This window comes from Silene latifolia, chromosome Y (assembly GCF_048544455.1).
Source record: "Silene latifolia isolate original U9 population chromosome Y, ASM4854445v1, whole genome shotgun sequence".
Classification (NCBI taxonomy): domain Eukaryota; kingdom Viridiplantae; phylum Streptophyta; class Magnoliopsida; order Caryophyllales; family Caryophyllaceae; genus Silene; species Silene latifolia.
Window position 1 is genome coordinate 167262567 of NC_133538.1, and position 23805 is coordinate 167286371.

A 23805-nucleotide genomic window follows, 5' to 3' on the forward strand; every position below is an offset into this window, starting at 1 on the left:
CGGTTTTTGTGGATTTAATCGATTTTTAACATGTAAAAATCAATAATCAACTCTTAAATCTCATTTAAGTCCAAAATAATTGTCCAAACTTTTTTGAACCTCAAAATTAGTCCTCACTAATTTTATGATAAATAATTAGTTTGATTTGGTGATATTTTTCTTATTTAATCGGTAAAATCATAATATTTAAGTAAAAATCCAAAATAATTTAAAAATTACCCAAAAAATTGAAACAAAAATTTTGAGTATTCTGGAACACTCCCAAGAACACCAAAATGTCAGAAAAATTGCCCTAAAGATCCAAATTTATCGGTTTTTAACCACTAAAACCAATAAACATCAAAATAAGGTGAAAACACATTTTATAATTCACTTGTAACATTTAAATAATATTTTTAAATGTACATAAATTTATCATGGGCAGAATCAATTGTTTTGAAATTATGATTAGAAAACATGTATGAAATACCATAAAAATTCCATGGACTGAATCAACTTTTAACTATTTTTAGTCAATTTTTAACTAAAATACGGCATTCTGACTCGGTTTTCTACCAAAAATCATTAAAAATAGCAAAATAACTTCATAAATCACCAAACTTAACCACAAACTTTTTAAGATCAGTAGGTATGCATGCCCCAAAAATTTCGTGCTAAAACCTCTTCTAACACAATTTTTGAGTTTTTATAAATTCTCATAATTCATTAATATGCTTAAAATCAACATGCAAATTACAAGACTAAGCTCTGATACCACTTGAAAGATCAAAGATCCATATTATACTCTCTAATAAAAATTAAATTATCTCATAATTTATCATTTTGATGATCTATGTAACATGCATGCAAATATAAAAGCATAAAAATGAAAGTTTAAGGAAAAATAATTTCCTTACATTCATTTTATGGTAATAAGGGCACAAACTAGATCACCTTTCTAGTTTGATCTTGAGCTTATAACAAATGGATGATCCTCCTAACAAATCTTCAAAGAGAACATCTCCTTCAAGATGCACCCAAGAACTTAACCGAAAAACTAACAAGTATTTTACTAGAAACTTGTTAAAATTATACCCTTGATATTATTTGTAATATTACTAACACTTATTAGTAATAAAATTTGATTACTAACTTCTTAGTAAAGATGTATATTATTTTAAAGAGAGATAGACCAAATAAAGATATCACATGCAAAATGTACAAGTGAACACTAGAAAAATGAACAACAATTTGGTCTATAAAAAGGGGGAAATCCGGTGGAGTGTAGGTGAGGTGGAGTGTTAACATTGTCTTATATTTTTTAATCTTACATCACATGCAAAATCACTATAAGATAACTTATGGTAGTATATAAAGTAAGGTGAAATGATTATGTTCCTAATCATCCACTACTCTATTTTACACGGTCCACTTGCCCATTTACGGGTCCATATTGGTTCTTATATTTGTCGTACAAATACGTGTAATTTTATTTTAAACATCGTTTCATGTTTAAATACTTCCATAATTAATTCGTCCAAATCACTCCGTAAATATGCGTGTACCACTACACATATTATTTATGTACTATTATTAATCACATTAATTAATTAGTACAATTTTAGTGAATTAACAATTAATTAACTAAAACTCGTCTCCCAAAATTTATTATTCAATTATCACATAATTAAATAATAAGTGCCGTGCCTCGAGTTCACAACTCGAAATCTCTCTAAAAATAATCGACTAACCTCTTTGTCTATAAATCAAGGGACTAAATAAATTGTATCTCATACAATTAATTAGTTGTCAATTGGGGTTCGTTTCTTTAGGTGTGACCGAAAGAGGTCAGTTGATCACCGCCGTCTCACGACAATAACGTCAAACTCTAGTCAGCCAACCGTTTTCGATTTACGTTAATCAACTGGCGAGGATCAAATAATTAAGTATCTGATGATATTCCATTAATGAGATTTATTATGTAAACGCACTATTGTGGAGGACACTAACTCCAACAGATATCGACCCTACTTACCGCTGACTTCTGTTAAAAGTAGCTAGGTATTTATTTTTGGTACCTGACGATGGTATCAAGAAGCAACCTCTCCCACACGATCCAAAATCTCATATGGTCCAATGAACTTCTCGCTCAGCTTCCCTTTCTTACCAAACCTCATAACCCCTCGCATAGGAGATACTTTCAGAAGAACCTTATCCCCAACCTTAAACTCTATGTCACGGCGATGTAAGTCCGCATAGCTCTTTTGTCGATCCTGGGCCGCTTTCATCTTTTGTCTAATCACTTTCACTTGGTCTATCATCTCTTGTGCCATCTTTGGTCCTAAAACCACTGCCTCAGCTCTATCATCCCAGCAAATTAGACTCCTACACCTCCGCCCATACAAAGCCTCGAACGAAGCCCTCTCAATACTCGTGTAGTAGCTGTTATTATAAGAAAACTCGATCAAATCCAACCTATCTTCCCAACTACCACCAAACTCCATCACACAAGCTCGCACCTATCCTCCAAAGTCTTGATAGTTCGTTGAGTCTGTCCGTCTGTTGCAGGATGAAAAGCACTACTCATATTTAAGGTAGTTCCCATCATCTCCTGTAACTCGTGCCAAAATCGAGAAATAAACATCGCATCTCGATCTGACACAATGTCCTTAGGGACTCCATGTAACCTCACCACATGTTTCCTGTACCCATTAGCCAACTGAACCATACTCCATGTATCTTTCATCGGAATAAAGTGAACTGACTTAGTCAAACGGTCAACTATCACCCATATCATGTTATTACCCTGCTGCATCCTCGGTAAACCCACTATAAATTCCATGGAGATAGACTCCCACTTCCACTCAGGTACCTCAAGAGACTGAATATTACCTTGTGGTCATCGCTGCTCTCCCTTAACCCTTTGACATGTCAAACATCGAGCCACGAACTCAGCTGTTTTCCTTTTCATCCCAGGCCACCATAAAGTCTTCTTCAAATCTCTATACAACTTATCACCACCTGTACTGAATACGATGTGCAATGAGCCTCTGTCATGATCATCTTTTTCAACTCTTCATCTCTGGGTACACACCATCTCCCATCAAACCTAACAGTCCCATCTGAATGAATAGAGAATCGAGACACTGTACCCTTCTCCACTCCAGCTCTCCACTCCTGAATCTTAGAATCAAGAGCCTGCTTCCTGCGAATATCATCAAAAAGATCCGCTCCACTGTCAAATCCCCTCTAGCATCCCGTTTTTGTAACACATGTATCCCCATATTTCTCACCTCATCTCTTAACCTCATCAAGGACATAGTTGTGCATAGAGAATGCACACTCTTCCTGCTCAACGCATTAGCCACAATGTTTGCTTTCCCTTCATGGTATATGATATCCATGTCATTGTCCCCTATAAGCTTTATCCACCTCCTCTGTCTCATGCTCAACTCCTTTTGAGTAAAGATGTACTTGAGACTCTTGTGATCTGAAAACACCTTAAAGGTCGCCCCATAAAGATAGTGCCTCCAAATCTTGAGAGCAAACACAACTACACCCAACTCAAGATCATGTGTCAGATAGTTCTCCTCATAAGGCTTCAATTGCCTAGTAGCATAGGCAATGACTTTCCCATTCTGCATCAACACACAACCCAACCCGTTCTTCGAAGCATCTGTATATACCTCAAAGTTCTCACACTCTTCAGGTAAAGCTAAGACTGGAGCTGTGGTCAAACGCTCCTTTAATGTTTGGAACGCCGTCTCACAACTTTCATCCCATCGAAACCTGTTCTCTTTCCTCATTAATGCTATTATAGGTCTAGCGATCTTTGAAAAGTCTTTCACGAACCGACGATAGTACCCTGCCAAACCCAAGAAACTCCTGATCTCTGCCACATTCTTTGGTGATTCCCACTTAGACACTACATCTATCTTTGTAGGATCCACAGACACTCCCTCTTTAGAAATCACATGCCCCATAAAGGCAACTTCCTCGACCCAGAACTCACACTTAGACAACTTTGCATACAACTGATTGTCGCGCAAAGTTTGTAACACCAACCTCAAGTCCTCCTCATGCTCCTCCTTAGTCTTAGAATAGACTAAGATATCATCTATGAACACTACCATAAACCGATCCAAAAACTGACTGAAGACCCGGTTTATCAAATCCATAAACACTACCGGTGCATTAGAAAACCCAAATGGCATCACCAAATACTCATAGTGACCATACCTTGTTTGAAAAGTTGTCTTCGGTATGTCCTGATCTCGAATCCTCACCTGATGGTAACCTGACCTCAAATCAATCTTTGAAAAGACTCCTGCCCCACACAGCTCGTTATACAGATCATCTATCCTTGGCAAAGGATACTTGTTCTTCACTGTAACACTGTTCAGCTCTCTGTAGTCAATGCACAACCTCAAGCTTCCATCATTCTTTTTCACAAAAAGAACTGGTGCTCCCTACGACGATACACTAGGTCTAATGTATCCCTTATCTATCAAATCATCTAACTGCTTCTTCAGTTCTCTTAACTCTTTAGGACCCATGCGGTACGGGGCCTTAACGATTGGTCTTGTCCCTGGTTTCAACTCCACACTAAAATCTATATCTCTCTTCAGTGGCAAACCTGGCATCTCCTCCGGAAAAACATCTGGGAACTCTCCCACCACTGGTATCTGATCAGCTGTCGGACCCACCATACTATGGTCTTTCACATGGCATAGAATCAAAGGACACCCCTTCCTCAGATAAGACTTTAGTGTCACCGCTGCAATCACTTTGACTTTGGTTTTGACAACAAACCCACGATAAGACACACTAACTCCCTTAGGACCTCTCAAAGAGACTCTCTTTTGGTGCCAATTTATTCTAGCCTTTGTTGGAGTTAGTGTCCTCCACAATAGTGCGTTTACATAATAAATCTCATTAAAGGAATATCATCAGATATTTAATTATTTGATCCTCGTCAGTTGATTAACGTAAATCGATAACGGTTGGCTGACTAGAGATTGACGTTATTATCGTGAGACGGCAGTGATCAACTGACCCCTTTCGGTCACACCTATAGGAACGAACCTCAATAGACAACTAATTAATTGTATGAGATACAATTTGTTTAGTCCCTTGATTTATACACTAAAAGGATAGTCGATTATTTTAGAGAGATTTCGAGTTGCGAACTCGAGGCACGACAATTATTATTTAATTATGCGATAATTGAATATTAAATTTTGAGAGACGGGTTTTAGTTAATTAATTGTTAATTCACTAAAATTGTACTAATTGATTAATGTGATTAATATTAGTACGTAAATAATATGTGTAGCGGTACACGTATATTTACGGAGTGATTTGGACGAAATGAATTGGAAGCATTTAAACATGAAACGATGTTTAAATAAAATTTACACGTATTTGTGCGACAAATATAAGAACCAAAATGGACCCCTAAATGGGACATTGGACCGTGTAAATGTAGTGTTGTGGATGATTATAATTATAATCATTACACATTACTTATTATTCTTCCATAATATTGTCATATGATCGTGTGCATGTGATAAAGATTGGACAAATATTATAACAAGTTGACTCCCCTTACTCCACCTCACTCCACCCGCCACTTTCCCCTTATACACTCCAAATTGTTGTTCATTTTTACACACTTCACTTGTACATTTTGCATGTGAACAACAATTTGTCTCTCTTCTCTCTAAAATAATAAACATCCTTTACTAAGTTGTTTGTAAACTAAAATGAATAATTACTAAGAGTGTTAGTAATATTTACATATTATCAAGGGAATAATTCTAACTAGTTACTAGTAAATACTTGTTAGATTAATTGGGTTGAGTTCTTGGGTGCACATTGTTAGAAGATCTTCTCTTTGAATATTTGTTAGGAGGATCATCCTTTTGTTATAAGCTCAAGAACAATCAAGGTAGGAGATCTTGATTGTGCCCATACTACCATAAAAATCTATGTAAGGAAATTGTTTTTCCTTAACTTTCATTTTTATGCTTTTAAATTTGCATGCATGTTACATAGATCACCAAAATAATAAATTATGAGATAATTTAATTTTTATTAGAGAGTCTAATATAGATCTATGATCTTTCAAGTGGTATCAGAGCTTAGGCTTGTAATTTGCATGTTGATTTTAAGTATATTAATAAATTATGAGATAATTTATAAAAACTCAAAAATTGTGTTAGAAGAGGTTTTAGCACGAAATTTTTGGGACATGCACACCTACTGATCTCAAAAGAATTGTGGTAAAGTTTAGTGATTTATGAAGTTATTTTGCTATTTTTAATGATTTTTGGTAGAAAACCGAGTCAAAATGCCGTATTTTAGTTATAAATTGACTAAAAACAGTTAAAGGATGATTCGGGCCATGGAATGTTTATGATATTTCATGCATGTTTTCTACTGATTGTATGCAAAAGTTTGAAGGTTGGTTTGAATTTTTTGCATGTTTATTGATTTTATGAGATAAAAGTCGATAAACGTAAAATAAATTAATCATAATTTTGAAACAATTGATTATGCCCTTGATAAATTTATAGACATTTGAAAATGTTATTTAAAAGATAAAAGTGAAAATTAAAATTTGATTTCACCTTGTTTTGATGTTTATTGGTTTTAGTGATTAAAAACCGATAAATATCGATCTTTTTCTTCATAAATTTTATCCGGATTTTTGAGGCAATTTTTCTGACATTTTGGTGTTCTTGGGAGTGTTATAGAATACTCAAAATTTTTGTTTCAATTTTTGGGTAATTTTTCAATTATTTTGGATTTTTACTTAAAAATTATGATTTTACCGATTAAATTAGCAAAATATCACCAAATCAAACTAATTATTCATCAGAATATTAGTGAGGACTAATTTTGAGGTCCAAAACAGTTTGGACAATTAGTTTGGACTTAAATGAGATTTGAGAGTTTATTATTGATTTTTACATGTTAAAAATCGATTAAATCCACAAACACCGAGATGGATACCAATGATTGATAGATATGGCGATTTTGGCATCATTTTACAGCATTTTAAGCATATTTATTTAAGTTGAGTGAATGATTGTCATTTATTTAAATTATTTATCTTGTTGTGCCTAGTATGGCCTAGTTTAATTTTAATCGTTATTACCCGAAATGCATGGGAATAGCGATATGTTTGTAATTAAATACGATCTCGTATCGTCGGTTTGTAATTAATTAATAGTTTTATTTATTTTATTAATTAATGTATAATAGGAATAGCTATGTAATTCAATTGTAATAGTTATTCTTACCGGTGTTTCCAAAAGACGGATTACATCGAGACGGAGTCTATTTTTGGAAGGTGTTCCAAATCCCACAAGGAGAAGCCACTTTTGGAATGAACAAGCAGGGGACCACGGAGTTTGTTTCCAATATGTAATAGACTAGTTTTTATTAACTAGGTGGCCATACTAAGATTTATTCATATGCTTACTTGTTTGCTTGTTTTTATTTTTCGCGCATGCAAAAATCGCCAATCACATGCATTTTATTTTCGCGGTTGTCAATTCACGTCATTTAGATTCATCGAATTAGTTCACTTATAGGGAATTTATGACTAAATTCACAAGATCTCTTACATAACTAAAATTGAGATTAGCCTTACCAATTAGTAACACCTATGAATCTCTTGTTCATTAGAGCCACGCTCGCCCAAGCAGGGTGTTCTCTTTTTACCTTGGGTAAGTAGGGTGGTAAACGGTTATCACACGCCAAAATTGGTTGGAATCAACGGGATATAAGACGGTCTTGTGTTCCGGGGCTAGTAGATGGATTTAAGGAAATTCGTCGACCAAGAGTTCTACAGGTAGAATTAGTCAACGTGACTTACCGAATTTACACAATTATGGGATGTTTCGTCCAAGCGATGCTCATTTTTGTTTAATATTTGGGTTTTGGAATCATTTATATAATTTAGTGGGAGATCATTATATAAATCCTAAAATTTGTTAAACATGTTGTCACAAGTATTTTTAAAAACAATGGATGTTAATATTTCCTTATTAGTTGTAATATTTTAATTCACAATGGCAACTTCATCAACTCCATCGACTACTTCACTAGGCAAAGATTCATGGCTAAGGTCTGTAATGGACAAATGTATCTTAAAAGATGACAGTAGTAACTTTATTGAATGGGAATCCAACATCAAAAGTGCCGCGTTGTCCGACAATGTGCTCACTTACTTGACCGAAGCTCCTCCCATCGAGCCCGGTCAAAGGGCTTCATCGGCGGTGCGGACCGCCTATGATGACCATGTGAGGATGTCGAATGATATCAAGAATGTGTTGATATGGTCGATGTCCCCAAAGCTCAAGCTATCATGCATTTCTTTAAATGCGTACGAGATATTCACTCGTATGATTACTATGTTTTCAAAAACACCTAAAGTCCGTCAATACGATGCAACGGCATGCTTCTTTGAAGCTAAGCTTGAGTGGGGCCAAAAGGTTGGTCCCCATGTACTCAAAATGGTCGAATATGTCGATATCCTAGAGCGTCTAGGGTGTAACATTCCTAAGACTTATGTGGTGGATCGAATCCTCCACTCACTTCCCACCAAGTTTGCCCACTTTAGGGTAAACTATAACATGAATGGCATGGATAAGAGTTATCATGAAATTCATGCACTCCTCACCCAAGCGGAGAGGGATATGGAAGCTAGTGGGAGTGATAAAGGGGATGTTTTAACCATGAAGTTAAAGAACATGTCCCTTCGAGTTAAGAAAGGAAAAGGGAAGGAAAAGTCCCAATTCAAGAAATCGTCAAAGAAACATGACAAGGGAAAGGGGAAGGCCGTTGAGAATGGCAATCCCAAGGAAAAAAGTGCCAAACTCTCCGAGGCCGAATGTTTCCATTGTAATAGGAAGGGGCATTATAGGAGGAGTAGTCCCAAATACTTGGAGGATCTCAAGGAAGGGCGTGTGACGCCTATTGGTATCATTTCCACTCTCTATGTGATAGACGTTAATTATGCTTGCACTTCCACTTGGGTACTTGATACCGGATGTGTCTCTCACCTTTGTAATCATTTGCAGGGTTTAACGGACGTGCGAGCACTAGCAAAAGGTGATGTAGATCTCCGCATGGGCAATGGAGCTAGAGTAGCGGCCGTTTCCGTGGGGACCTATGTGCTCACTTTAGCTAGTGGTCTAAAGTTGTATTTAAATAAGTGTTATTTTGTACCAACTTTAACTAAGAACATCATCTCCATTTTCGCATTAGACGCGGAAGGCTTTTGTTTTATGATTAAGAAAAATAGTTGTACTTTTTCATTAAATGATGTGGTTTATGGCAAGGTCATTTCAATTGCAGGCGTTTATGTTTTAAATGATTTTAATGACGTTTAACATGTAGAAACTAAAAAGCTCAAAACGGATGATCCAAACGAATCCTACCTTTGGCATTGTCGTTTAGGCCACATAAATGAAAGACGCATTAAGAGACTTGCTTCATCAAAAGTGCTCAAACCATTTGGTTTCGAATCTTATGGTACATGCGAGTCTTGCCTTTTAATTTAGGCAAGATGACTCGTGCACCTTTTGCAGGAAAAGGGACACGAGCTAGTGAGGTTTTGGCTCTCATACATACGGATGTGTGTGGACCACTAACCATCACCGCTAGAGGAGGTTTTCACTACTTCATTACTTTCACTGATGACTTAAGTAGCTAAATGGATCGCATCCAATGACCAAGAATTAAAGAGAAGACCGACACTAGAGGCCTAAGTAGATAAATAAAGTGAAATGGGAAATGATGAAAGGATCCTTCCATCCCCAACATGATCCCCGCGGATTGTTAAGGAGCTAAACAAGAGAAGCACTCTGCCTAAGGATCCAAGCGGCCCGAGCATGATCCGAGCGTGCCACACTGCAAGGATCCGAGCAGCTTGATCCCAGGACGAGCGGTCTGTGCAGCAAAGATCTGATCGTCTCCTCCCTGATCCGAGTGGATCACAAGACAGAACAGCCCGTGCCTCAGCACAGGACGAGCGGATCGTAGTAGGACTAGCAAGGAGGATCCGCGCATTTCCCTCGGGAGTAGCATTTCCTCAAGTTTTTCTTAGGGTCTTAATAGTCATTTAAGCCCTTAGTAACCCTAATCCTTATACCTAATGTTTAGTATAAATACCCCTTTGTACTACCTAGATTATCATCCCATCTTATGTTCTCTTAATCCAATCTTAATACGCTCTTAAATTAGTCTTAATTTAGTTGTAATACAATTCTCAATATTAATCACATCTTAATCTTCCCTTAATTTCTCTATTGTTCTTCTTTTTTATTTGGGTAATTAGAAGATTATTTGGGTTTATTTAGAGATTGACAACCTTCCATTAATCATCAAGTACTTCTATTATTCTTTGCTTTATTATTTGAAATCATCTTCATAGGTATAATTCCTCTTTACCCTTGTTTAATTATTGTTAATCACTTTCATTTATTCATCATGTTTTGCTTTGTTAGTATGATTGACAACCTTATTAGCATGCTAAACTTGATCATAAGTGAGAATTTCTTTAGCTAGGGTTAATGGGGAATTAGGGGAAACAAACATGGGGATTGATCTATGCTTAATCTAATATGTTTTCATAATTAATTTGCTTGCTTGTTGTGATTTCAACCTATGCACATGTTATGTTTTTTGAAATGCGAGCCTATGAATCCTTGCATTTTTTTTATCCATCCCTTATCTCTTCAATGAAGCTTGTAAGATATAAACCAACTTGAGCCTCATTAGACCATGCATAGAGTTGAATAGGAAGGATTAAGTCTACTTGTAGGTATTATACAGTCTAGACGACTCGGCTCCGGGACCCAAACTTTCTTAGGGATTGTAAGATATACACTAACTCGATCCCATCACAACAATAAGTGCTTGCATCTAGTTGAGAACATGTTTGTATGATCTACTCCCATGAATCCCCAATGAACCCATGACACCCTAGTGCCTATAATCAATTGTTTACAAACCCCTTTATTTGCTTTGCTTTCATTACTTTACTTTTATCTTTTTGATTAGTTTAGATTACACGTCATCTCAACCCAAATTGTGACACCCTAAGACATAGCTATTTGCAATTGAGAATCCTACATCAATACCCATCCCTTGGGATCCGACATTTACTTACCTCTTTACTAAGAGTAGTTTGTGAAGTTATAAATATTGTTTTGGTTGGTAGCTTTTGACGACGAGTTTTAACCGGACCAATACTCTTTTGGTTTGAAGCGGGCTATCGTAGTGCTCATCTTGGCAAAGTCTACCCTGGCATCTTTGTCTTTCCCAGATCTTTTTGGAGCCTCGGTAAGCGCATCTTGATGCTCAAGCATCTTGGCTATATCTTCTACCCTCATCTCATGCACCGTATTGTACAAAGCAGATCTCTTCGGCGGCAAATCTTTGAGCTATAAGAGGAGAGACAAACGTAAGCACATAGCCTATAGCTCGAAGAATATATGACCTGTACATCACCTACACGACCGAGTAACAGCACCCACTCGATCAAGTAGAGGTCACTCGATCGAGTTGCTCTCTTACTCGATCGAGTACCTCAACTCCAGAACCTGACCAGAACATAGAACAAAACGCACTCGATCAAGCCCAAACGTACTCGATCAAGTAGCCCCCAGTCGATCGAGTACTCCTCTTACTCGATCGAGTTCCCCAAAATAGCAGTTACTGCCCAACGTTGTCATATACCCACTCAACCGAGCTCAGCCCACTCGATCGAGTCCTACCTACTCGATCGAGTATCCCCTTCTCGATCGAGTCATGCCGACTTCTTTAACTACCCGCATAGTTTAACTTATTCACTGTTTGCAACACAAAATATACATATATACATCAAACGCAACGTCTTATTCATATGTTACTATAATGCCACATTATAAATCACCCATCATACAACTTAATATTATTCACAACTTTTCATCATATGAACTACTTCACCTTTTTCACCACATCCTCCATTCCTCCACAAACATTTTCCAACATTGCTATACAACACATCATCCAACATATGCAAGAAAACATTAGTAAACACATAGCGATCCCATGACACCTCATAGTGACCGGTTTAAAGTTATAGGGCGAGTTCGCGACTTTAAGACGTCTCCCAAGTCTTTGCATTAGCTCCTAACAACTCTTACCCGGGTTCCTTTTAGTTTGACTCCCTATATTCATTAGGTTCATTAGTTACAGGTTCCAAAATAGTCGCTCTGATACCACTTTGTAACACCCCCATACACCAAGGTGCCTTACCAAGACCACCTAATGCATGGAAGTACTACCATCTCGGTTAACCGAGGCAATGTATATCAAATTGACCATAAAAGAACATACTTTAGATAATTAAGTTTAAATGATAACATAACAAAATCCCAAAATTGTAAAGTGAAATACATCTGTTACAAAGTACCAAAACCAACTGAAAAGAAATATAAGTTCAAAGACACAGCTAAAGACTCTAGTGACACGTGGTGACTCAATCCCATCTATCCCATGCGCGACCATCTCATACCTGCTCAAGAACTGCTCAACATCCCCGAATGGATCACCACAGTTTTTAAAACAATTAAATGGGGTCATCAGTTACTGATTACACAATATAAGATACAACAATATCAATAGTACACACAATCACCCAACTCCATCACATCTCTAATCACCTAACTAGCCAGAAGGTCTAGCCATCCTAGATTACCAGTCGCAACCAATAATCCACACCGCCAGTGAGGGACCGCGGCCGTTCCCACCTAAGCCCCGCTCATCAACACCGAGCGAAAACCCAAATTCCTTAATGTGCACATCCCCTTTGTGACAGGAACCACAAGGGGGGAATCAAGGGCATGTAGCCACTCCCGCAAGTGACTCCACTCAGCCGAGGATGCACCTCGCGAACCACAGACAAACACAACCAACCACCATACAACAACAATTATCAATTACCAATACCAATATGATATAGATCAACAATATTAAACAAATATAATGTAATCAATAACCGATTAGGGAAACCCTACCTGGAAAATCAATTCACCATGATCGTCACAATCAGCTAATCAAAATCGTTCTTCTACGAAATCACCTCCTATAATCACACAATCATACAATTACTATCTAACCATCACAATACTCCCAAAACCCCCAAAATACCCAATTAGGGTTTCAAATAAAATCAATGAAACGATAAAATCATACTGGAATCTTGCCCACGATGCGACGGTCTTAACGGCGTAAAGAACTCAACGATCCGACGACTCTAGCCCTTAGGATTTGATAGCAATGAGAGAAGAAGAAGGTACGTAACTTTTATTTTGTGTAAATAGTTTAGAAACGGTGAAAAAGTAAAAATAAATTGATAAAATAACTTTATATAACACTCTCGCGTTGCTATCAAAACCCGGCGAAACAACCCGTAAAACCGACTTACTCGATCGAGTAAGTCACTTACTCGATTGAGTGCCCCCTACCCGATCGAGTGACACCTACTCGGTCGAGTACCCATCAGACAGAGTAAGCCTTACTCGATAGAGTACCCAACCGCACAGAAAACCGTAGTATTACAGTGAAAGTCAGACTCGTGGTTTGTTTATGTTCATTTGGTTAATTTACGTTGATTATTGTTATGCAACCCGAGTAGAAGTGATTTAACATGTTCATGTATACTAATATCGTCACAAGTCAGATTAAGGACTAATAAATTATTACGGCGATTTACATAATTATAATTATACGACGCCGGGTTTATAAAGATCGACACTTTGAACTTGAAAACGGAATTAAATTTGATAAACCGAAATCAAATAAGGAAAACTATGTACAAATGACGAATTCTAAAGACTCGATATGGAAGAAACGAACCTTTAAAATCCGGGTTTGAATAAAATGGCGAAAACCCGCAAATATTGAGTTATAAGGGATTTAAGTCAAAAATTATTTTATAAAATAAGTTTAGAAACAGAAACTCGAAAAAAAGGTTTGGAGAAAAAAAAGGAGAAAAAGAAATGACAAAACAAACAGAAACTCGAGGAAGAAGAAGAAGAGCAGCAACTGATAAGCAGCCCTGGGAAGAGGCGCAGCAGATGTTGCGACTATTCCACAAGACGCATCAGTTGATGCGTTTCTTCTCGACGACGTATCGCTGCTGTTTTCATCAAAAGGGGTTTTAAAACAAGTTTTAAAAACGGTTTGAGTATGTTTATGATATAAATTCTTACAAAAAATATAATACAGAAATAAAACAAGATTAAAGTGGGATTTTACACTTTTAGACTTACATATTAGCGTCGCGAGATTTAACTAAATTTGCTTTTTATTGGTAACTCGACTCGATTTATGCAAATATAAAAGTGCCCTTGAAAAAAGGATTTAGAACAAATTGATTAAATTGAATAAAGTGTAGTGGTAAAATTGGTCGGTCATGTAAACGTGACTGGTACTCAGAAGGATCTGAGCTTACGTGGTCGCATGGAGTGATCACTTAGGCGTTGAAAAGTAACAGTGCGGTCTTAGAATGTAAAGGGAGAAGAGAAGGGCGGACACTCGCGTGAAAAATATGTGAGGCGAAGGCCTCTTTTTATACTAATCACGAGGGAATTATGGAAAGCGTATAATTTGGAAAGGAAAGACTCGTATTAAGGTGATTTCGGTGACATTGGAAACCTAAAAGAAAGATCTAAAACATTCGGTGAAATAGGTCAGACCCAAAAAAGTCGTTATCACCTCGTAAAATGGGCCTAATGGTCGCATTGCCATTTTAGCTCAATGAAATGCACATTTTGTAATGTAAACTTAGGTTTAGCCTAATGAAGTGACATGGGACTCAAAATGAGATATACCCCTAACATTTTATGACATCCTAACCTTAGGTAGACAAGCACATTTCTTTTTGACTCGGGATCGACGGTTTTAGAAATTGAAGACGGTTTTTACCCGGACTCCAAATGTACTCTAGTTACTGCCAAAACGACCGTAATGACACCTAGATGACAACCATAGGATAGACACAAGTGTACGAGTTACCTTTTATTAACCGATTTATGAAACGTCATAAATTCGCGACATATGCTAAACATGCGGCCCAATCATCACTGGGTGTTTGGCGGGAGGTGCAGAAACGAGGTGTCTACACTAGGTCGTCTACTAAAACATGCTTAGTCTAATTCAATTTCGTGCCTCTCGACTTATAAATGTGAATTAACTAATTTAATCTAAGATAGTGGCCAACAATCAAAGACTAACTAAATAATGCAAGCATGTTAACGAAACAATGAATTGATATTAAAACATCAAATGGAAACAATTGCAAATACTACTCATGCATGGCTCCCTTAATCCCCAGACTAATGAATTACTCATGCATAATGATAATTAATCTAATGACATATGATATAATAAAGATGAACATACTAACTATTAATGTAAATAAAAAATGAATAACAAAACAATACTAGAAATAAGATTACCTTAACAATTGGAAATGAACTTAGAAAATGAAGAACAAGATAGAAATAACTTGAAGATGAACTTGTATTATAAATTGAAATGCTTAAAGTAATTTGTTTATAACAACAAGGAAATGCTAAAGGGAAATCTAAACTACATTTTATTATGAAAACTAAGGCTAAAGCGTATGGAAAAGTGTATGTAAGTGTGTGGATACAACACCCTTTATATAGGACCAAAGGGAGTAACGGAAATAAGATAAAAAGGGGTAACCCCGATCGGGGACACCACACCCCGATCGGGGTCGTATGGTTTCTCGTTTTTCTCTTAAATCCGTCTAAACTCCTTACTTTATGGTGATGGGGAATCCTATGCTAGTGTGTTTATGTGTCCGTCTAAGGCATCTTAGGCACCATTTGGCATCCAATGCATGCATATGGCTTGGGCTTTTACTTGTACGTCATTGCTTTACATATCCACCAACCAAGTTTTGTTTCCTCTTGCTCGGGTTTTGCAATTTTTTCCCAAAACTCCACTATACTTCCCGGAATGCCCTTGCATGGTCAAGACTTGATCTCATTAGCCTCGTGAACTTGGGTAATTGCTAATTTGATAAGGAAAAGCTATCAACGGCTTCATTTCCTACAAAATGCAATGAATACGAGCAAAAACACCTAGAACACGGAATTAGCTCACAAACACACGAATAGAAGTGCAACAATCAAATAAACCGAGCAAAAATAGGGGGTTAAACTATATATAAAATGGACCTATCAAAAGGGGGAGTGTGAACCCCTTTCCCAAGGAGAAAGGGATCAAACGAGTGGGACAGGTTTCCTAAATTTAGGATGGGAAAGGGTTTAAGGTTGGATTAGGTGGCCCACTACCGCGGAGCCGCCTAATCCAACCCTAAACCCTTTCCCTTATGATCACAATGGGGGTGGAAACCTTAAACACTAAACCCTAAAACCCGAAACTAAACCCTAAACACTAAACTGAACCCTAAATGGGAAGGGTGAACCCCTTTCTAAGGGGTAGCCTATATGTAGTAAGGGAAAGGGTTTTTAAGGTTGGATGAGGCGGCCCGTTACCCTTTCCCTCATTATTGAGATAGGGATCAAAGAAAACTAAACTTAACCGTAAGCATGTAGGCTAGGATGTGTATCCATATAGGTGTAACAACGTATATGCAGACAAAAAGGATATGTAATTGTACAGCATTGACAACTGCAATGAAGTATGTGTAACTACAAAACATTGAGAAATGTATCTATACAGCCAAAGACGTGTATACAGAAGCAAGAAAGTGAGAGTGTTACACATTTATAAAATATGATTAAAATGTTTGGTATCAAGAATAAAACACAATATGAAAGGAGAGAAATTCAAAAGTAATTGAAAGTGGAAAATAAAAGAACACTCAATATGGACAGACACAACAATTTCATAAAAACAAGATACATGCAAATATATAAAACAAACTACAAGAGTACATGACAACTTATGTTATGCAAAATGTTGAACGAAGAACTTCATAATTATACAAAAGAGATACATGCAAATAGATAAAACAAATGTTGAACGAAGAACTAAATAATAATATTAATAACAATAATAATAATAATAATAATAATAATAATAATAATAATAATAATAATAACCATAACCATAACCATAATAATAATAATAATAATAATAATAATAATAATAATAATAATAATAGTAGTAATAGTAATAGTAGTAGTAGTAATAGTAGTAGTAATAATAATAATAATAATAATAATAATAATAATAATAATAATAATAATAATAATAATAATAATAATAATAATAATAATAATAATAATAATAATAATAATAATAATAATAATAATAATAATAATAATAATAATAATAATAATAATAATAATAATAATAATAATAATAATAATAATAATAGTAATGTCAGACTCTTACTGATAGTTTGGCTGTTTATTCCAATGCCGAGAGTTCTTTGAGTCGGATGGGGCTCTGGTTGTGTGGGTTGTGTTTTATGACCCGTACTATTAGAGCAAGATGTCGGCATAGTCGGGGTGATTTTGTGATGCATCCGGAGTGTGTTGATGGCTTTTACACCTTCCATATTCATGGTATTCCGCGACCTTTGGCTCCTTCTACTTCGGTTTCTTCTGATGATAGTGTAGAGCTTGTTCAGTGGTCTACATCTTCGCTGGATCGTTTATTGTCTTTAGGCCTTCGCACTGTAAAATCTATTCCTCCTAAGTGTCGTCTTGGGTTTGCTCGGGCTTTGAAAGGGGCCTTGGATGCGGTGTTTGATGCCCCTAGTGATCTCTCTCGCTGGGTTCGTTTGCTTGTTCTACCACTTTGTTTGCTCAAGACTTTCGCTCCTCGGAGTAATAATGAGTGTCGGACTGCTATTCGGCGTCAGCATCAGGAGGAGAGTATTGTCGGGGCTATCCTTGCTTGGGGGGCACCTGGGGGGGGGGGGGGTTTGCAGTTGTTACAGGAGTGTTTTGATGAGGGTCCTTCTTCATTTTCTGTGGATGAGGATCTGGATTTGAGTGAGCTTAACCTCCGCCAATGCCGGCGGAAGATTTCTGATGGCCATTATACTGCTGTTGTACGGGTGCTTTCATCCTCTGGGGTCGCCCCCTACTCCGATGCCACTCTCGTGGCCCTGCGTGAGAAGCATCTTGTCGCCCCGCCTCCTTCATTGCCTCCTCTGTCTGGGGATCATCATCCTCTGGTTGCCTCTTCGACGGTGGTCTTGGATATGATTTGGATCTTCCCTCGTGGTACTTCCTGTGGGAGGGATGGTTTTCGTGCCCAACACCTTATGGACTGTTTGAGTGGCGCTGCTATGGCTATCTCCGATGATTTGATCACTTCTATTACTAGGGTGGTTAATCTTTTTCTTGAGGGCCGGTGTCCTCTTCCTCTGGGTGAGTACATTGCCGCGCCCTCTCACACCACTCGTTAAACCGGGTGGTGGAGTTCGTCCTATTCTTGTTGGTACGGTGCGGAGACGGCTTGTCTCTAAGGTTGGTGCTTCTATGGTTGGCCCGTCTTTATCTTCTTATTTTGATGGGCTTCAGTTCGGGGTGGGTGTGTCCGGTGGAGGAGAGGCTATCTTGCATGCCTTGAACCGGCTCATTGAGGCTCGGGGGCTCAGGTGGGGCTTTCTATGCTGCTGGTTGATTTCCAGAATGCGTTCAACCTTGTTGACCGTTCGACCATGCTTCAGGAGGTCCGCCCTCGTTGCCTGGCTCTTTCCCGTTGGATGGAGTTTTGTTATTCCAGCCCGGCCCGCCTTTTTTATGGGGAGCACTGCTTGTGGTCTTGTCAGGGTGTTCACCAGGGTGATCCGTTGGGGCCTTTACTTTTCGCGTTGGTTTTGCATCCCTTGGTTTGCAAGATCCGAGACACTTTTGACCTCACTTTGCTGGCAAGGTACTTAGATGATGGCACCATCATGGGTGATACTTTGGAGGTGGGGAAGGTTTTCGACTTGATTAGGTTGGATGGCCCTCGTTTTGGTTTACACCTAAATGTCTCCAAGACGGAGGTCTTTTGGCCTGTTGAAGATCCACGAAGCCGACTTCCTGGGGTTTTCGCCACTTCTATTTCTTGGCCATTGCACGGTGTTACAGTTTTGGGAGGACCTGTCAGTACTTGTCCTGATTTTAGGAGTGAGATTGTGGCAACGAGAGTAACTAAGTCCATTGAGCTAATGGACTTGGTTGCGAGGATTAAGGACCCGCAGTGTGAGTTGCTTCTTCTTCGAGCTTGTACTGGTATTTCTAAGCTCTACTTCTCCCTTCGTACTTGCTCCCCTAGTGTTTTTAGGTCTGTCCATCTTCCTTTTGATGCCGCTCTGCGTTCTAGCTTGGAACGTATTGTCACCGCGTCAGGGACGGGTTTTGGGGATTGGCAGTGGCGCCTTGCTACATTCCCTTTTCATCTTGGTGGACTTGGTGTCTATACGGAGGGAGATGTTTTATTTTATGCTTTTATTGCGTCCCGCTTGCAGTCTGCTAGTTTGCAGGCTAAGCTCCTCGGCCCTTCTGGTGTTGTAGCTGCTGGCCCTGCTTTTGATGATGTCGCGCAGGTGTTTACTACGACTACAGGTTCTGGTATATTAGGTCACCCTAGTGAAATTGCTGCCCCCAAAATTATGAAAAATTGGCAGACATTTATTTCACGACGGTTGCTGCTGCCTCAGAGTATGTTTTCTCTTTGACACCACGCCAGCTTGCTTTATGGCAGTCTCAGCAGGGTTCTCACTCCTCTGATTGGTTACGTGCGGTTCCTATCTCAAGGTTGGGGCAGGCTATGAACGGGAGGACTTACCGTAGTGTGCTGGGGTATCGTCTGGGTGTTCCGTTATTCACGGTATCTAGGCCTTGTCCTGCTTGCTCTCGGGTTTTTGCTGGGGATGTTTTTGGGGACCACGTTGTTTCTTGTACTGGTACTGTGGGTGTTAAACATCGGCATAACCTTGTCCGGGACACTCTTTTCGACATCTGCTATAGATCTGGTATTACTGCGGGGAAGGAGGTTGATATCGGTTTGGTTGATGGGCATGGTGGCTCTCTTCGTCCTGCGGATTTATTGCTTTATTCTTGGGACAGGGGGCGTGATGTGTGCGTCGACCGACGGTTCTTCACCTTTGACTCGGACCGGGTTGGCGATTTTGTGCTTCGGGGGTTGTCGCTGATGATGCTCAGCGAAAGTGTGCTAAGTATGGGGATTTGTGCACGGTAGCGGGTTATGGTTTCCTACCTTTCTCTTTCTCTTCATTTGGAGAGCTGGGTTCGGATGCTGTTGCCTTGCTCAAGCGGATCCAGAAATTCTCGGTATCTCAGGATGCGGGGGCTCGGGTGGCCGCTTACATTTTTACTAGACTTAGCTTTGTTATTGCTAAGGGTGTGGGAGCCCAGATTGTCTCTCGGCTCCCCACCAATTTCATGTAAACCTTTTATTTTTATTTTAATGAAAGCTGCGCATCTTATAATAAAAAAAAATAAAAAAAATAATAAAAAAATAAATAATAATAATAATAATAATAATAATAATAATAATAATAATAATAATAATAATAATATTAATAATAATAATAATAATAATAATAATAACAACAATAACAACAACAACAATAACAACAACAACAATAATAACAACAACAACAATATTAATAATAATAATAATAATAATAATAATATTAATAATAATAATAATAATAATAATAATAATAATAATAATAATAATAATAATAATAATAATAATAATAATAATAATAATAATAATAATAAGATTTCGGATCATATGAGAATGGCACAAGCGTGAGAACCGTGAGAACGCGCGTCGATCGTTGGATCTTGTCCGACGCGCTAATCTAAGGGCCTATAACGCGCTTTGCTTTACCAAAACTTGAAGGCTTTGTCTTTCTTTTTCACTGAAATCTACCTCGCGCTTCTTCGTTAAGCTTTCAACCATGGATTCCGACCTTCTTTGTTAAGCTTTCAACTATTTCTCTCTCCTTATTCTCTGTGGAGTTGCATTTTCGTCTTTCTGTTGGATTTTCTCTTACCTATTTCGTCATGAAGGTGAGTACTGTTTAGCTTCAAGCTTTTCTTGATTTCGTCGTTAATTTATGTAACTCTACTGTAATCTAAAATAATGTTTCTTATGTTCATTTTGCCGGATTATTTATTTTATTGATGAATTTTGAGTTCAGTATTGTTTTTAAAATCGAAATTTGTGTTTTCATTTGCATGCTATCGGAATTTGTATTTGTCGCATTGTTTGTTGATTTCGTAACTTGCTTATACATTTCGATTTGTTTGTTGTTCTTTAGTTTTATCTAATTTGTGCTTTTTTGAATTTTTGTTGAATTTAAAGTACTTTTAACGTAAGTAGCATCAATTGAAGACCACATGCAAAAGGTCATAATTGAGTGCACATTATTGTTGTAGATCATGTACATTTCAATAAAACCGATAGGACATTTCTTCGTGAAACGTGTACAACACAACAGAACTGATTAATATTACATGCAAAACTACTTTCAGTTATTGAAGCGCAAAGGCGATCCTGGAACTGTTACACGCCGTATTTCTCCGAGGTTGAACAACCTCAGTCCTACTGTTGATGATCCTACTCCAACGTTCTCCCGTATTACCACCCGGATGTCACCTAAAAGTTTTGTTGATGTCCTTCGATACCTTGATTACAACCAATGGTGTGCTCTAGAAGAGATTGGTTTTTCTTCATTGTTTTGGCTAAGGGTTACAAGGCTTCCTTTACGCCTTGGTTATTGGTTAATTGAGAACTACAACCCGTATTCGGATTTCATCATTCTACCTGATAAACAGCGCTTTCGTGTTTCTGCTTCTTGTATTCATGATGTTGTTGGCCTCCCAATTGGAGGAAAACCTGTTTTACTTTCATGCTGTAGTGATGAAGATGCAGAATGTGATGCGTTTTACGCGCATTGGAAAGCTCAATTTCATGTTGATGGTCAAGTGGATATCAAGACCCTTGCAGAGCATATTATTTGTCATGATGATTACAGTGATCAATTTAAGATTAATTTTGTGGTGCTTGCTGTGTCTTTGTTAATGCGCAACAATCAATCGTTAAATCAATCACACATGTACTAAAATCGCCGAGGAATGTGTCCCATTGGTCACTTGATTGGTGTCAATTTGTCATGGAGAGTTTGCGGTATAACACAAAGGATTGGGTCAAGAAGGGGAAGAAGAATCACTTTGGTGGACCTCTCCTGTTTCTAATGGTACAAATCTTATGCGTTACATTTATTGTTAGTTATTATGGTTTTAAAACCCGCCATTTTCCGATTATAATCCTGTTTTTACTTGCAACTTGTTTATGTTGACCGTGTTGTCCATGAAAAACGATTCGTAGAAAGAGATTACTATACTCTTTTGAATTGGACATCTGCGCACTTTTCTCAAGGGAAAAGCGGAGATGGAAGTCGTCGATTTGGTCTTGGTCGTGTAAAAGGTCGATTGATGGAAAGAATTAGATTTTCTAATCCATGTAGACAAGTGGTTGAAAAAGTGCGGAGAGTGTCGAGGGATGTTAGTACTGATACAAAATCTCCAATTTCATACTCGTCTCCGGAGGTATATCCATTGATTCTTGAAGTATTCACTATTCCTTTTCAAGATTCACTTTGAAATATTTTCTTTGTACCTTCATAGTACTAAAGATGTACCTTCATAGTACTAAATATGTACCTTCATACGTGCCTTGTCCAGAGTTTGCGAGATGACTACACTTTGCTTGAAAAAAGAGAGTCATGGAAGATATGGTTGTGTTAGATGAGAAATACGCGGTTGGTTTGCAATGTTTCCCAGGTGAAGAGTGTGTCAAACAGCCCATTCGGCAAATGAATTTGTATATTTGACATATGGTGGTGGTACCGAAGATGTGTCGTGTGCACCGCCGTGGGAATCCAAAGACACTAGATGAGGATGAACAGTTTATTGCTTTGTAAAATGCAAATGAGAAAGCGTACAAATTGAAACTTGCTCGTGCTAAACACAAGAGAACAATGTGCTAAGTGGAGAAATTCATTTGTACACACCTTTGGTGAATTTTCGTTCGATTTAGGGTTGGAGAAAGACTTTGCTGAGAGTGAGGCAAGGTTAGCCGCAGCTAAAGGGGTTAAACGAGATTGCCGTGTCACTGGTGAATCTTCTTCAGCTACCAAAAGGGTTCATTTCATGGCAAGTCCTTCTTATATACCTCTATCCAAAGAACAAGCAACGATCATCTCGTTTTGATCCGTTGTTTTCTCGCTATCCAAGATGACACCAATGTGTTAACGCCTCTTACTGCGGTTCACCTTCAAGTGGCTGATTATGTTTTCAGTGACCGGGGCATTAACAATCGTCGTTCCAGGTAATCTAAAATGTGAACTTGTTAAATTAACATTTTGTGAATGTCATTTTCACTGTTTCACACCTGACAATTAATTTGTTATATTTTTTGCTCTAGTGAGCACTTATATTCGTACAAGACTTATTTTGCAACGCGAATGCATTTGTGGTCATTAAAGCCGTCTCAACATGTTTCGAGTGTTGTCATTGATTCTTTGGTCATCATATTTGAATTGTAAAGAGGAAGAAAACAATCTTGGTACTCCGAAGCGGTTCTGTTTTACCACGCTTGTGCATGTAAGTACATTTACATACACTCTTAAATTTTGTGTGTAATATGTATTTTGAAATATTGTACTTCCCTCTTTCGTTACTTTCCCATGCGATCAGATTAGCGAAACCCAGCCCAGGTTTAAGT

General features: G+C 37.9%; 1 protein-coding gene across 1 annotated transcript; it reads left to right on the forward strand.

The window, feature by feature from the left end:
* Positions 1 to 20930: 20930 nt before the first annotated feature.
* LOC141629365 (uncharacterized) lies at positions 20931 to 22142 on the forward strand. The gene is made up of 2 exons (XM_074442381.1): positions 20931 to 21086; positions 21552 to 22142. Exons 1-2 carry the CDS (start codon positions 21081 to 21083, stop codon positions 22140 to 22142), a joined length of 597 nt encoding a protein of 198 aa, XP_074298482.1. The 5' UTR covers positions 20931 to 21080.
* Positions 22143 to 23805: the final 1663 nt, after the last annotated feature.